This window comes from Misgurnus anguillicaudatus, unplaced genomic scaffold (assembly GCF_027580225.2).
Source record: "Misgurnus anguillicaudatus unplaced genomic scaffold, ASM2758022v2 HiC_scaffold_26, whole genome shotgun sequence".
Classification (NCBI taxonomy): domain Eukaryota; kingdom Metazoa; phylum Chordata; class Actinopteri; order Cypriniformes; family Cobitidae; genus Misgurnus; species Misgurnus anguillicaudatus.
This window is the reverse complement of record NW_027395276.1, coordinates 2420069-2432436: the sequence shown is the minus strand read 5'-3', so window position 1 is coordinate 2432436 and position 12368 is coordinate 2420069. Positions and strand designations below refer to the sequence as shown.

At 41.4% G+C, this 12368-nt stretch overlaps 2 protein-coding genes across 3 annotated transcripts in view; one reads left to right on the top strand and one right to left on the bottom strand.

Moving 5' to 3' along the window:
- Window positions 1-1231: 1231 nt before the first annotated feature.
- The window catches only part of LOC141362423 (ankyrin repeat domain-containing protein 12-like), a 68108-nt gene continuing 56971 nt past the window's right edge, over window positions 1232-12368 (top strand). For both annotated transcript variants that reach the window (XM_073864474.1, XM_073864473.1), the window contains exon 1: window positions 1232-1430. The gene's annotated coding sequence lies outside the window, so the exon portion shown is untranslated. The remainder of the gene's footprint in view (window positions 1431-12368) is intronic.
- On the bottom strand, window positions 3697-6058 carry LOC141362416 (uncharacterized). The gene has a single exon (XM_073864441.1). The coding sequence runs from the start codon at window positions 5975-5977 to the stop codon at window positions 4136-4138; it is 1842 nt and encodes a 613-aa protein (XP_073720542.1). The 5' UTR covers window positions 5978-6058; the 3' UTR covers window positions 3697-4135.

Here is a 12368-nt window from a genome sequence, read left to right as displayed (position 1 = left end):
TTGGGGCATTTCTTTGCAAATACTGAAAATCTGCATATCATGTTTACAATTTGTTATTGAACTTGACAAAACGCAATACCAAAACTGTTTTTTATGCCAACCAAGAGCATATGCCATCATAATTCTTTGTGTACTTTCTTGCGAGTGTTCAAACTGTGACCTACTTCTGCACGAGACAGCTGCAATGCCATATTTTTAACAAGATCACCTCTTCAAACCACAACAGTCACGTTTCATGCAACTAACTACACTAGCTGCTCTGTGCACGTGAATAAGCAGCGCCCATCCCCCATATGCGCCGATGTTTTATTCGAGCTCTTTCTGCAACATAATACCAGCCCGTCCACTGCGCATGCGCGAACTGTCCTTTCCTACATCACGTAAATAACCAAACTGCGCCACAACAACAGTGAGCCCGACAAATCACATAGTCTGCGCTTATAATAACAAAATGAATACTTTTAATTTGATCGCGACTCTCAAATACCTGCTTCACCTCTCCGCGCGCCATCTCCGACTTTCTGAACGTTTCCTGAACGTTTGCACTCGCTCTCTCGTCGCTGCGTCGGGCGGAAGGGGTGACGTCACAGTGCGCAGCGTCAGTCCCCAACCCCAAAGAAATAAAGCCAAAACAAAACTTTAAAGCGTGAGATGATGATAAGCACAAAATACAGCGAATGCACTTCATTTGTAAAGTGAATGAAAATCGGAAGGAACTTTTATATTAAGCCAGCAAATGAATGTTATTACCTGTTTGTATTATGGTAAATAAATCTGACCATGAAAAGAGAAAGTGAAACGCACACGAAAATAAACAAATTTAAGTACTTTTAATAACACATACCATATTTCTTTTTCTGCATACAAATCCTACATTAAACTAAATGTAATTGCGATGCTTTATCAAAGTTCAGCTCAGTAAAACTCATGTATTGTGTTACACATTAGAAAATAATTTAAGAACAAAATAAACAAGTTAAATGAAATAAAATAGACAATATAGCAAAGAAACACATGAAACAAATAGACTGTAAAAGATAAAATCTTATATATTACAGAAGATAAAATGATAAAATATAAATAAACAGGGGAAATTATTTAAGAGCGAAATATCAGTGCATGGAAACTCTAGCAGCAGAACGAGAGCTGTATCATGGTCATGCGCAGAAGCCTTCTGAGCGCGGAGGATCACATGACTGCGCCTCAGCCAATGGCTGTCGCGGCTTTGCGTGTTTTTTGCTCGAGCTTTTCTTAGACACGAACTGACGGCGATGTTTTCAAAACCAGTACCGAGAGACGTCACACAGCCGTAGGGTTAATGTTCCGTTTTTACCCGCCGACACGCACATTTCATTTACGTAAACATTATCGATATTCGGTCCTCTGTTCGTGAGTGAATGACGACGAGGAAGTCGAAGAGCTTTGCAACGGTAAGCGGAAAGTTTTCGTTGTTTTGTCTGTGGGCTTGCGATTACAGAAAACGCATTTACTTCATGACCAGCTACGAATACCTTAACCTGCCAGTCAGAAAATTAAACATAAGTGACTAGCGTGGGATTTTAAGCCTTGTGAAATTGTATTCAGCACGTTGAAGCAGCACATACAGGGTTGTGCTCACTAGCGTTTAGTGCGCCGTGCACGAGTCAGTGACAGGCGCGTTTGGTGCGCGCGGGCGTGAAGCCCTGGAGGGGCCCGCATGTCTCATAAACCCACTGCGGGCTCATTGTCTGTGCGTGAGAGGGGTGGCGCAGTCCGCAGCATGATACTGTCTCCTATAGATTTCACATGTTTGAAGTTTAGGTTAGATTTGTATCCGCATTGCATTGGCAGCTTTGCATTATTTGTCATTTGAATTATTACCCCAAGCGCATACACGTTCCTTATTATAAATTCATGTGCACATAAATATTATATTTCCACGTGCATTTAAATCCACGGGGCATGCGAATGTATTTCTGCTTTTGTTGCATTCAGCGCAGTTGCAGCTGTGCATTGTAATATTGTATCCATGCATGCAGCTTGGGGTGTGTGATACCACAAAGCTTTATTTGGTGGTGACCGTCCTTCGCTCACAAACCTTTTGTCTAAAGGACGCGTCGAGGCGTCTTCAGCTGTGCAACACCAGCTTGAAACATTCAGTCGCATTTTATTTGTTTTCTTTTGATGACATAACGCGTTACTACATTGTTTACTATGAGCACAATCTAATTGACACGAATCATGCTTTTACTCCACATCTCATACACTGGCCAAAACAGTTATTTCTGTACTAAATGGACAGGAGATGTGATGGATATCATTCTTAATCTTCCATTGCAGAATGCAAAAATATTAAAAAGATTTTTGCAAGCAGCTGCATCATGAATTATTGTTAAGTAATAATAATAGAAATTCTCAGAATATGTAAAAAAGAGGTGTTCAGCTGTAGTTGACATCTGATTCACATAATCTTGGTTCCTTTGTTTTGAAAAAAACCGAAAGGCACATTTAAGTAGTTAGGGTTAGTTTCCGAATGTTTTTTGGATTATCGTATAAATTTTTTTTGAAGATAGTATTTGCATTGTTTATATAATATAATAATAATAATAATAATTTATAGAAATACACATAATAGTATTCATCTTCGTGTGATCAAGATGCATAGAATTGGTTACTTTTGTAGTCATTGTATGTAAATTAAACCACTATTATAATAATAAAAATTATAAAATGTGAGGCCAATATAGATTTAAAATTCGTACATTTGACACATTAATGGAATTTGTAATATGACCATTTAAATATTTTTAGATGTATTTTTGATGTTTATGTTTAGAGAGGGGAAATTTGATATTCATTTTAGCCTTTTAGTATCGAGTTTAGGTCAGGTGTCTACACCCACTCTTACACCCATTCTTGCTCACGCACTTGCAAAATGACATATTAGGGATTATCCAGAAATCCAATTTTTCTACAGCTGCTGGGCCACCGTCCAACGAGCGCTTGTGGTTCTTGCTGTTTTTCCATTGACCCTCTTTAAAGTCACAGGGTTCGTGCAGTTGATATGATGAACAAAAACAGGCCGTTACTGTTAAGGTTATAGTAGTGTCATTTTGCCTCCCAATGCGATGTTTATGTTAGATGCGCTGGTGCGGATGCAGTGGTGCTGATGCAGTGGCAACTTGCAGGGACTGTCAAGGCAACACGCACATATTCCAGCAAAATAACAAGATGCAGTTGAAAGCGGTTCAAATTGAGCCAAAATACAATGATGCTGACAATAAAATAATGCTCAAATGGTTGAAACCGTAAATGCAAAAAGCAACAGTCGTATTTTTTATTGAGATTTGTTAATTAAGACTTAATTAAGCATTGATTCACTTGATTTGTTTACATTTTAAATGGACACAGAAACAGCCACGCATTTTTAATTTATAAAATATAGTTGCAATATAGGCATGTAAATGACCTTATTTTCTCAGTTTGTTTAAAATTAAATTAAGCTTAATGCTTATTATCTACATGCATCATATTTGTATAATGCGTCTTTATCTACAGCAGAAGCTCTCTCAGTCGTCAAACATCACATTAATTTAAATATTTCCATAATATGCATTTATTGTACAGTGTATTTTGTGTTTTATTTAATGATATAAGCCAATATTTTGGAAATTATATTTCATAATATTATTACGAATTATTTTTAGTATATAATCATTTTGTCACGGGTGAGAACCAGGTAAGACAGGATGAGGCGAAGTACGAATCCAAATGCAGTTTATTCCAATAAATACAGGTAAATAGGTAAAAAACAAGAGCAAGGGAACACACTAGGGACAACGACATCATACAACGAACGACAAAACAAGAATGAACAGGCAGGGTATAAATGCAAGACAATGACCAATGACAGAGCAGAAACAATGAGTAACTATGACAACACACAAGGGGAGAGGCATGAACACAATGAATAACCATGGTTACAAACAAGGGGGCGGAGACACTAATTAACACAGAGAGATACAAATGGGAACAAGGGCATACATGCACACAAGTAAACACAGGTACACAGAGACATGAGTATAAATCAAAACACAGGAATTACAAAACACCAGATAACAGGGACACAGGGGGCACTACGTTACATAGCCCCCCCTCAAAAGGGCGGCTTCCAGACGCCCACCAGAAAAACCCAAAGTTTATAAGTCCAGGTGGGCGGTGGCATGGAGGTGGACCCGGGGGAGGGATGGTGGGCCAAGGCTAAGAAAGTCCAAGTGCCAAGCCCATGAAAGTCTAAGGGCCAGGGCGGAGCCGCAGGCGGAAACAGGGACCAAGGCGGCGCCGCAGGCGGAAACAGGGACCACGGCGGAGCCGCAGGCGGAGACAGGGACCAAGGCGGAGCCACAGGCGGAGACAGGGACCAAGGCGGAGTCGCAGGCGGAGACAGGGACCAAGGAGGAGCCGCAGGCAGAGACAGGGACCAAGGAGGAGCCGCAGGCGGAGACAGGGACCAGGGAGGAGCCGAAGGCGGAGACAGGGACCAGGGAGAAGCCGCAGGCGGAGACAGGGACCAGGGAGGAGCCGACAGAACTGGCAACCAGGGCGGAGCCGGCAGAGCGAGAACCCAGGGCGGAGCCGGCAGAGCAGGAACCCAGGGCGGAGCCGGCAGGGCAGGAAGCCTGGGTAGGTCAGGAACCCAGGGCGGAGCCGGCAGGTCAAGAAGCCTGGGCAGGTCAGGAACCCAGGGCGGAGCCGGCAGAGCCCAGAGAGGGACTGGATACCAGGGTGGTGCTGGTGGTACCAGGAACCTGGGTAGAGGAGAACAGAGAGAGGCCCTCTGGGCCTGGTTAGACGGGGCAGTGAGTACAATAACAGTCATCATGGACCAAACAGTGAGGGCAAGGAGCTTGGGGACAGCCATCTTGGTACAGACGGAGAGTTCAGAACTGGCCATGGTTTTGGTGACCATAGAAAGTCTTTGGAGCTTCGGGATGACCACACTAGCATACCAATGAGGCGCAGGGGACTCAAACGGCACAGAAGACTCACTCGGCTCAGGGGAATCAGAAGACTCACTCGGCTCAGGGGAATCAGAAGACTCACTCGGCTCAGGGGAATCAGAAGACTCACTAGGCTCAGGGGAATCAGAAGACTCACTCGGCTCAGGGGAATCAGAAGACTCAGGGGAATCAGAAGACTCAGGGGAATCCGAAGACTCAGGGGAATCCGAAGACTCAGGGGAATCCGAAGACTCAGGGGAATCCGAAGACTCAGGGGAATCCGAAGACTCAGGGGACTCGGGAGACTTAAAAGATTCATGGGAATCGGGGAACTCAGAAGACTCATGGGAATCGGGGAACTCGGGAGATTCACTCGGCTCAGAGGACTCGGGAGATTCACTCGGCTCGGAGGACTCGGGAGATTCACTCGGCTCGGAGGACTCGGGAGATTCACTCGGCTCGGAGGACTCGGGAGATTCACTCGGCTCGGAGGACTCGGGAGATTCACTCGGCTCGGAGGACTCGGGAGATTCACTCGGCTCGGAGGACTCGGGAGATTCACTCGGCTCGGAGGACTCAAGGGAATCAGAAGTCTCAGGGGACTCGGGAAACTCAGAAGATTCAGTAGACTCAGATGACTCAGTGGGTGTTATGAAGCTGGAGACCACAGGACGAGGGACCCCAGCCACCCGTACAGATACTAATGGGGCATCCAACAGGCTGGCGATGAGACATTGGAACCTTGGCAGTGTTGGAGAGTTCATCAAAGTACTTTGGTGAGGAGGAGTGGGTATGGCAGTCATTATGTGAGACGGTTCGGGTATGGGAGCCATCTTGAAAACGGGTGCAGGTGTTACTACTGCACCTTTAACAGCTGGAACAGTGATGATGTTGGCCTTCTGATAAATCGGAGCTGGTATGGATGTGGGAAACTCGAAAACTGGGGCAGGATTAACAACAGCGAACTGAGGTATGGAGTGGGATGAAGTGACAGCCATCTTGTGCGCGGGCGCTGACACAGGGGAAACAGAACTGGAGAGAACAGCGTCCGTGCTAACAGCGGATTGCTCGGCCTTGGGTCTCTTCCTCCGTCGCCGGTGTCGTGAGCAACGTGAGAGGTTTGCGTTTGTTGGCAAGGGAGACACAATAGTCTTATGCACGGGAGCAGCGGACCGGAACTTAAGTGTCTCTGGGGTGAAACGTGCATACCTCCCGCTACGCTTGTCCACGTACCGGACGAATTCAAAGAACTCCATCTGTTCGAGCTCCGCCATTTTCCACAACGGCAGAGGCTCGTCCAAGCAGTTGTTGAAGGCGTAGTTTATCTCCGTTTCATTGTAGCCCAAACCAGACGCCAAAGTTAAAAATACATGGGCGAGACTACTCACAGGCTGCCCCTGCTGACGGAGAGCGTCTAACGCCACCGCTTTGTCCCATACCTCTTGCTCCGTGGAGGGAGGACAAACCTGAATTTGAATGCTGCCCACACGCTGCATGTTGACACAAGGAATGCTCCAGGGGACTGGGAAAAAACACAGGGGATGAGGAATTGCTGCTGGATCCTGAAGTGGTCGTTCGTTCTGTCACGGGTGAGAACCAGGTAAGACAGGATGAGGCGAAGTACGAATCCAAATGCAGTTTATTCCAATAAATACAGGTAAATAGGTAAAAAACAAGAGCAAGGGAACACACTAGGGACAACGACATCATACAACGAACGACAAAACAAGAATGAACAGGCAGGGTATAAATGCAAGACAATGACCAATGACAGAGCAGAAACAATGAGTAACTATGACAACACACAAGGGGAGAGGCATGAACACAATGAATAACCATGGTTACAAACAAGGGGGCGGAGACACTAATTAACACAGAGAGATACAAATGGGAACAAGGGCATACATGCACACAAGTAAACACAGGTACACAGAGACATGAGTATAAATCAAAACACAGGAATTACAAAACACCAGATAACAGGGACACAGGGGGCACTACGTTACACATTTAGGGCTGCAAGAAAAATGTAAATGGTTGAAAATATTGCAAATGGTCATATTGCAATATGCATATTGTAATTGTATGAATAACTGAATGACTGTAATACTTTAAAAAAAAGTTGATGCAGGGTTTTTTTCATCCCCTGGAGGGTCCGCCACCATTGGCTTAACTTAATACTTTACTGTACGTTACATTATTACTACGCTCGCTTTTCTATGCTTTTCCTATGTCTATTAATGTAAAGCTGCTTTGAAACAATTAACAGTTGTGAAAAGCGCTATATAAATAAAAGTGAATTGAATTGATGCAGACAGTAGAGAGACTGGTGTGATAGAGACAGTGATGCTTTCTTTAAAAAAAAAGAGTGAAAATGTGTTTGTATCATTTTTAATATAACTTAAATGGATATTACAATAGTAAAGCATAGGCAAAACACGCATCGAATACCGTATAGCATTACGCAAGTGCTCAATATTGTGCAACCCTATTATTATCGTAATATTTTATCTTTTAGCTAGACAAATATGTTAATGTGGAAAAATTGTACATGTCAAATAATTTCTTCCACCGCAGGACTTTTCTGTATTTAAAACGAGCTAGTGAAGGCAAAAAGGTGAATCTAAGATCTTATTTGAATTGAAACCCTAAAATCTTAACACATTATGCGTCGGTTAGCAATTAACAGAGCATCTATGTGCAAGAAATCTGGCTGCAACGAGAGCTGCACCACCGCTGCACACTTCACTGCTGTGTTTACAGTCACGTCCTAGTTTTGCTTTCATTTGCGCAGATGACACGGGCACACTGCGACGTTTCTGTCGGGTTCATTCACTGCACGCTGGACGGTTAGTGGAGACGTGTTTCCACAGCGCTCGTGCGAGCATGATTTGTTTGTGCGAGAGGGAGGGAGAGAGAGGAAATAGCACGAGAGAGACAGAAACAGGCGTGCATTAGAGCTGCCTGACTCACTGTCCTACCCATTAAACATTGGCCTTTGTGCTCTGTCTGAAGCTCTCCCATGAGAGTTCCCTCTCCCCACTTCACGTTCAAACTGGATGCCATTTTTATTTCGCCGAGCTTTTTAGTACTGCACAGACCCTCTGCTTTGAAGCGTGAGGATTATTTCACAAAAAATAGGATTTGTGTGTCTTCTTGATGTTGAGAGGGGTTTGGCACATTTTTATTGTAATGTTCTTTTCGCTTGGATCTGTTTTGGTTGAAGGAAAACTGTGTTTGATTAAAGCTCCAAGGTCCTTGTTTAAGATCCAATTTCTTTACAAGTGCTGCCTTTTTCCTTTTTGTGTTTGAAGAGCTCACTGTATCACACTGACCTCTGGATCCATTACGTAAAATAAACACAGACGATTTTGAATTTTGCACAGCACAAGTATAATCTAAAAGCCTTTGCATTGGCTGCCCTATCAGCAGACTCGTGCTAAATATATGCACATGCACAAGTCATTACTTAAGTTAGACACATTATACTTCTGAATGTTCTGAAAATTTCGTAATATTTACAACTATGATAATAGATATTAGGGCTGCCTAATGATTAGTCACGACTATTCATTTGCGGAATAAAAGTTTTTGTTTACATAATTAATATACACAGTACATAAACAAATATTATGTATAAAACACATGTATGTATTATTTTAAGGAAAATATATGTTAATATAATAAATATTTATATATGACATAAATATGTAATAATTATACCATACGTCAGAATGCTGTATTCTGATTGGTTGAGAAATGTTCCATGGGTATGCATTATTTTTCGATTATCCGCACACGTAACTTTTCAAATGTTTTAAAAATAGACACCAGAGCAATGTTTGTGGTAACCGCGGAATAGTGATGCTCCGATCAATGCCGATCTCCACAAAAAATACGTGGCCGATCACTATTCTGTATCGGACAGCCAATTTATTCACAGCTATTTCATGTACTACGGCTTTTATTCAGTAAGTCCTTATCGATCTAAAATCACTGTTAGTTTCATTCGTTTATAACATGCATTTAAAAAAGCAACACTCGTCAAACATAATTATTAAACATATTCTTTATTATCATTAAAATACCTGAAAAGGTTTGAAGAACAGCAATATAAATATATCCTTAAGAAATTTCCTGGAGCTGCGTGTCATCATACCCATAGATATGTATAAAGGCTAGATGGCTCAAGGCGGAGTCCCTAACGGCATCACCTGGCGGCCATCTTACGACAGGGCGCTCGCTCACTCGTAGCATTGAGTTTAATGGTGCAGGTACTTTTAAATGACCATAACTTGCTTAATTTTCTACCGATTTTCAAACGGTTTGGGTTTTTACAAACGTTATTAACGTGGCTATAATTCTGGATGGTTTAACATGTTTCATGAATTTATTTTTTATTTTTAGTATAGGTATGCAGTGCCATAGGTACATCTTTGACGTTTATAACAAACCAAACCGCTTGAAAATCGGTAAAAAATTAAGCAAGTTATGGTCATTTAAAAGTACCTGCATCATTAAAACTCAATGCTACGAGTGAGCGAGCGCCCTGTCGTAAGATGGCCGCCAAAATGCGGACGTTGCACTCCATTGGCCAGCAGCGCGGACGAGCCATCTAGCCTTTATACATATCTATGATCATACCTGCGTGTGTATTGTTCTTCGTCTACAGCGCATTTTGAGTTTCTGCACGAGAGCGCCCCCTGGCTTTTGGATTCATAATTCATTGAGAAGCATAGCAAACATTATCGGCCGATCGATCGGAGCATCCCTACCGCGGAATAATTGCCTCTGGTCCTTTGAATTTTTTGAAAATAATGCACACCCGCGGTGTAACGGCATTCCGCGATGGGTGTGCATTATTTTGTTATAATTCAATGGCCCGTCGTCAATTATTCCTTATTTATAAAAATGTTTATACACATGCAAATATTTTTTAAATATATACATGGATGTGTGTGCATTTATATATACATAATTATTATACACATTACACACACATTTAATATGTAAACAAAAACTTTTATTCTGCAAACGATTAGTTGCGACTAATCGTTAGGTAGCTCTAATAGATAGATATAATTATGTTAAGTATGTAATTTCAGTTAATGGACAGCGATGAGGAGCAGAGAACGCCAGTACATCTTGTATCAAATTAAGTATTTTTAACCAGGCCTATAAAGACATGTACTATATAGACGGTTTTAGCAGTAACAAGTTACAACATAATCAAACAACATTCATGGAACAAACAGAACTTCTGGTAAACTTGCAGAACAATCGGTGCATTCCTATTTATTGTGTAAAATTAATGTATACATTGTTAACTACAGATCAACTGCCAAACCTCATCTCCTCTCGTCTTTAGAAAACTTAAATATCTGTTATTTTCGTCAAGGTTTTTGTTCCAGAGTTCAGTTTAGCCTTTAGCCAGACCATTAAACTGAGACCAGAAGTTAAGTTACGTCCAGATGCGTAACCGCAACATGTTTTTTTTTAACATGGGAACTTTATGCTCTTCATTTTTAATCAAGTTTTAATGTTGAGAATTAGCATTTTAGGGCATTTTTGTTTGATGCCTAATTTCCTTTTTCCCGAAAATTGGGGTGTAATTTGTGAATTTTTGTTGTATTTTTGTATTTGTTGTAATATTGTATTTTTCACAATGCAGGTTCGGTTCAGTTAGGAGGAAGAAATGTAAAACATAAAATTACTTGCCTATTATTATTATTATTATTATTAATATAATTATTACTATGGATGGACATGAGTAATCGATTGCTCAAGTAGTCGAACGTGGCATCGACGATCGATCTCAAAAACGATGACTGTGTGGGTTTATTTATTTATTTCTTGTAGATATGACAACATTTGTATATCAGGTTAGCTTTTCCAATTAGCCTTTCGCCGAGCCCCGCCCCCCTTAGTTACTGTTGCAACTTCCGACAAACAAATGACCAGCGCGACAGATTGCCATGACGGAAAGCGATATACCCGTGCGTGTCAGTGACATTTTTTGGAGCAATACCTCCGCGATTTCCTCCAGATCGAGGCAAAAGGGGTTACAGTATGCAGTGGAGGGATATATTCAAAATATAAAAATATGCAATGAAGGAGACACGACTACTATCGAGGCTAATGCTTACCGGTCTCACGCAAAAAATGAGAAACCACATGACCTGTAACTCAAATGCAATCAGCACAGCCTTGTGGACCAGTCATGCTCTTGCACTGCCGAGTAAGTTATCTTTCATATGGTATAGTCTATTAATGTCTATTGCGAGTAGATATTTTGTTAAAATACAAGGCTATGTTGGCTAGCTAAACCTACGTGTGTTTCAAAGCCATTCAAAGCTAACTAACATTTCTCTGTCTGTTGTTTTGAGGATAGCCGTTTTGAGAATCATACTGTTTTATTTATGGTGATACTCAGATTTCACAAATAGGAAATTGTTTTGTCTTAAAAGTTGCAGGACAGATAATATAATAAATAAAATGTATAATATAATAAAATTGCACAGCATTTACGGGATTGGGAAACTCAGTGGTAGGTTTTCCGTTCATAAAATGCTACATGAAAGATAAAAACAAAGTATTTAAAGTTGATTGTTAAGGGGGCTATGTTCGACTTTGTCGTTAACAGACAAAAAATAAAGTTGGGGAGCTGAAAGTCCCAACACAACAGCAGCTAATGTAGCTAGCGTTAGCTAACATGTTAACTAATGTTGGCAAAATAACTCATAGAGAGCAGGTTAACATTCTGGCAATTATATTCATGGTAATCATAACTTTGGTCCAATTTGTGTTCTTGCCTCTAGTTAGTAGATCTAGACCACACTGTAACTAGTTAGCTGTAAGCCTTACCTTTGTGCAGACGTATTTATGCTTCGTAAATGTTCGACACATTTAACTGAATGGGGCAGTCCACAATGTTTTATCCATTGTATTGGGCAGTCCACACTGTTTTATCCATTGTATGCACCACTCACAAACGTTGCGGGCGTGAATGTTTGTCGGAGGTGCTCGCATAGTAACGGTTGCTGTGATGTGTGATTGGACAATAGCCGTTTTGGGGGAGGGGCCGGCGAAAGGTCAATTGAGCTATGGGAATATTTTATCACTTTTTTTTTAATAAGTGTTATATTGCAAGCCAAAAAGTGTTTAAATCTAAGAATGAAGATTGAATTTAAATCTAAAATCTTAATTGCTTATTAACATGTTAAGGGTCAGCTGCCTATTAAAATTGCACAAAAGTTGCGTGCATAGAGCTTCTAGTCTAAAAAATGCTTTATTGATAAGTCAATTGTGTATGTCACAAATGTCGAACATTTCCCCTGTCGTGTGTTTCTCTTGAACGGCACGCACTTATAATTTAAGTTTCCTCTTTTT

Bases quoted from the DNA above. Each gene is read 5' to 3' on its own strand.
- LOC141362416 (XM_073864441.1), bottom strand. From the start codon at position 5,977: ATGGCTGTCACTTCATCCCACTCCATACCTCAGTTCGCTGTTGTTAAT.